The sequence below is a fragment of the Anneissia japonica genome, unplaced genomic scaffold (genome assembly GCF_011630105.1).
Source record: "Anneissia japonica isolate Jap-2015-1 unplaced genomic scaffold, ASM1163010v1 scaffold288005_len623695_cov211, whole genome shotgun sequence".
NCBI classification, from domain to species: Eukaryota; Metazoa; Echinodermata; class Crinoidea; order Comatulida; family Comatulidae; genus Anneissia; species Anneissia japonica.
The window spans coordinates 28,590-31,075 of record NW_022701263.1 but is presented as its reverse complement, the minus strand read 5'-3'; the positions used below and the strand labels follow the sequence as shown (position 1 = coordinate 31,075).

General features: G+C 33.8%; 1 protein-coding gene across 2 annotated transcripts in view; it reads left to right on the top strand.

Moving 5' to 3' along the window:
• The first annotated feature begins 1,892 nt into the window (after window positions 1–1,892).
• LOC117103520 overlaps window positions 1,893–2,486 on the top strand; it is a 21,762-nt gene continuing 21,168 nt past the window's right edge. Inside the window, exon 1 of one of the 2 annotated variants that reach the window (XM_033244091.1) lies at window positions 1,893–2,221. In XM_033244091.1, the coding sequence (XP_033099982.1) occupies window positions 2,146–2,221 (76 nt within the window). In that variant the 5' untranslated portion in view covers window positions 1,893–2,145. The remainder of the gene's footprint in view (window positions 2,222–2,486) is intronic. The other variant, XM_033244090.1, reaches the window with a different exon arrangement.

Here is a 2,486-nt window from a genome sequence, read left to right as displayed (position 1 = left end):
ATATATATATATATATATATATATATATATGTATATGTGTGTGTACGCGTCTTACTTGAATCTTACTTGTATGTATTGTTCTAAAACTCTTAGGCGCTACCAGATGTAACCATCTGCAATTGAAAACTATATTCCAATTTATTTGTCTTCTTTATAATTCTCTCTACGCATAGGCCTATTAGGCAAGCCTACGGAATCAAATTAACTGACAAATTATTTAATTTGCTTTAAGATCACATCAGGGCTTATTAAGATGCGTTTTTATCAAACATAAAAATGTCTACGCCTACTCTATTCCCCACAAAGTCGATTTTCTGTGTGAAATTAGACGCGTACTAACTTAAGTGGTTCAAGTTTCATTGCGAAATGGAATGGACCGTTCCACTAACCCCACCCTCCCTTGGATATTGTAGATATTGTGCCAAAAATCCATCGTACGTATTCGTAAATACGATCATGTGGCACAACAACATGTGTGCTTGTGGGACACAACGCGCATTCCTAATTCTGTTCTGATTGGTCAGTTGTTAACTGCGGATGCAAAATCGTTCTAAAAACGTAAGGCTCGACGCGGCTAAGCGTTTTCGCAAGAGGAGATTGTCGTCGTGGCCTCTGTACATGCGTTACTTCTGTTATCTTGCGTTTGAAACGCGTCAATGCGGAAGCAAGCTTGATATGGTAAAAGATGAGTGAAAAGAGTAGGCGTTTATATTGCGCTGTATTATTGCATGTAAATAAATTACCAATGATGCAGTAGGCCTACTAATAACTATAGGCCTACAAGTGTTCTTGTTTATGAACTAGATAAAAAAAAAATCTAAAGTCGTGGTTCTGTAGGGTTTCGATACTAAGAACGAACATGATGAAAGGCCCATGACTATATATCTTGTCAAATGGTCCTCCCTTATCTCAAGTTGCAGCGTCTTTTGATTAATCTTCTGTTGTAAGTTCTCCATCTCTAGAGTTCATGAATAAAGATATAATATAAGTTGTTTAATATGTTTCCGGAATGTCATTAAATTGATAAAACACAATATCTTGCATAATATTATTATTGATACGTTTAATATTAATATATTTTTATGAATATTTTCGTTATTGCTAATTATTGTTATTATTTTTTAATTTGTTATTATTATTTATTATTATTTCTGTTATTATTAGTGCCATTTTGGTAGTCAAAAACATACCGTAAGCAAAATCTACAGTCACAAAACCGGAGTAAAACTGTATTTGGTGGGCCTAGCCATCTTCATCCTTACTAAACATACAATGATTCCAAACTGAAATGAATATTTCCTAATAATATGGAAGTTGTGTATAAGATACATTTTGCAATATAGGCCTAGCTGTTGGTTAAATGAAACACTGATTAGAGAAAACATGAATAAATTAATCAGAATAAAAAAACATTGTTTTGCCTGTCTGATTGTTATATCACGGGATTGCAAATTGGGTAAAAGTCCACTCTATTAACGAAAAATTCAAGACAACGTATATATATATACAAAGTTGTTTTAATGTTAATAATCGATTATGATTACTAATATAGCGTCGGTGACAAGGTTATTGTCACGTCTAAGCATTTCGAAAACCTGAAATCAACCAACCTTCATGGTTTTATTTAGTGTTTGTGGTTGGATAATAATTCCCTGTTTTATTAAACGCTCAGCATACGGTACATCGGCCGAATCAATTCAACTAGATACGAATGGCAAATTCAATGTTAGATGAAATAATTATTGGTTGCTTAGCAACAGTTTGGCCAATCCCCATTCAATCGTCACTGGCAACGACAAATTACCTTAGAGCACAGATCAAAGTGATACCGCTGTGACGTCAGAATATGTTAAGTAAGGAACGATTGACGCAGCTAACGGCCGAAAGAAGCGGAAAGAAAAAAAACATGATGGAAAAGAGGTAGGCGATGAACGTTTGGACGTCTAGGCGGAAATATAACTCATTAGGTGAAGAACAACGCACGAAGACGGGCCATCTTACGTTTAGCAAGGAGTTACAGAAATAACACCGAGGATCGTTCTTAGAAATCATACGTACCTTAAATAGGAGTATTTCATTGCAGTATTCGTTCTTGTATATAATTAACGTATTGAATTGTATTTAGAGAAGAGAAAAACAAGCAGCATGTACCAAACGATTCTTCAGCGATTTATATGGATGATTGTGTTAGTTTCTGTCGTATGTTCAGCACCGGCTCGTGGTATGTTAATCCTTGGGACAACTACATTTTTATATATGTACTTTTTATGTATTTCAGCTGATTTGTTATTTTCATTAAGTTTACATGAATGATTTGAAGTGCTTTCACATGGAGTAAAAGCGCTAGTGGTCGTATGTGGATTTTTCAAATTATTACTACATCTTTGTTATTAACGTTATTATAATTACACTAACAATAATGATTGTTATTGTAATTTTTATTCGGATTGATAATTGAAATAAAAACCCAATATATATATGTATAT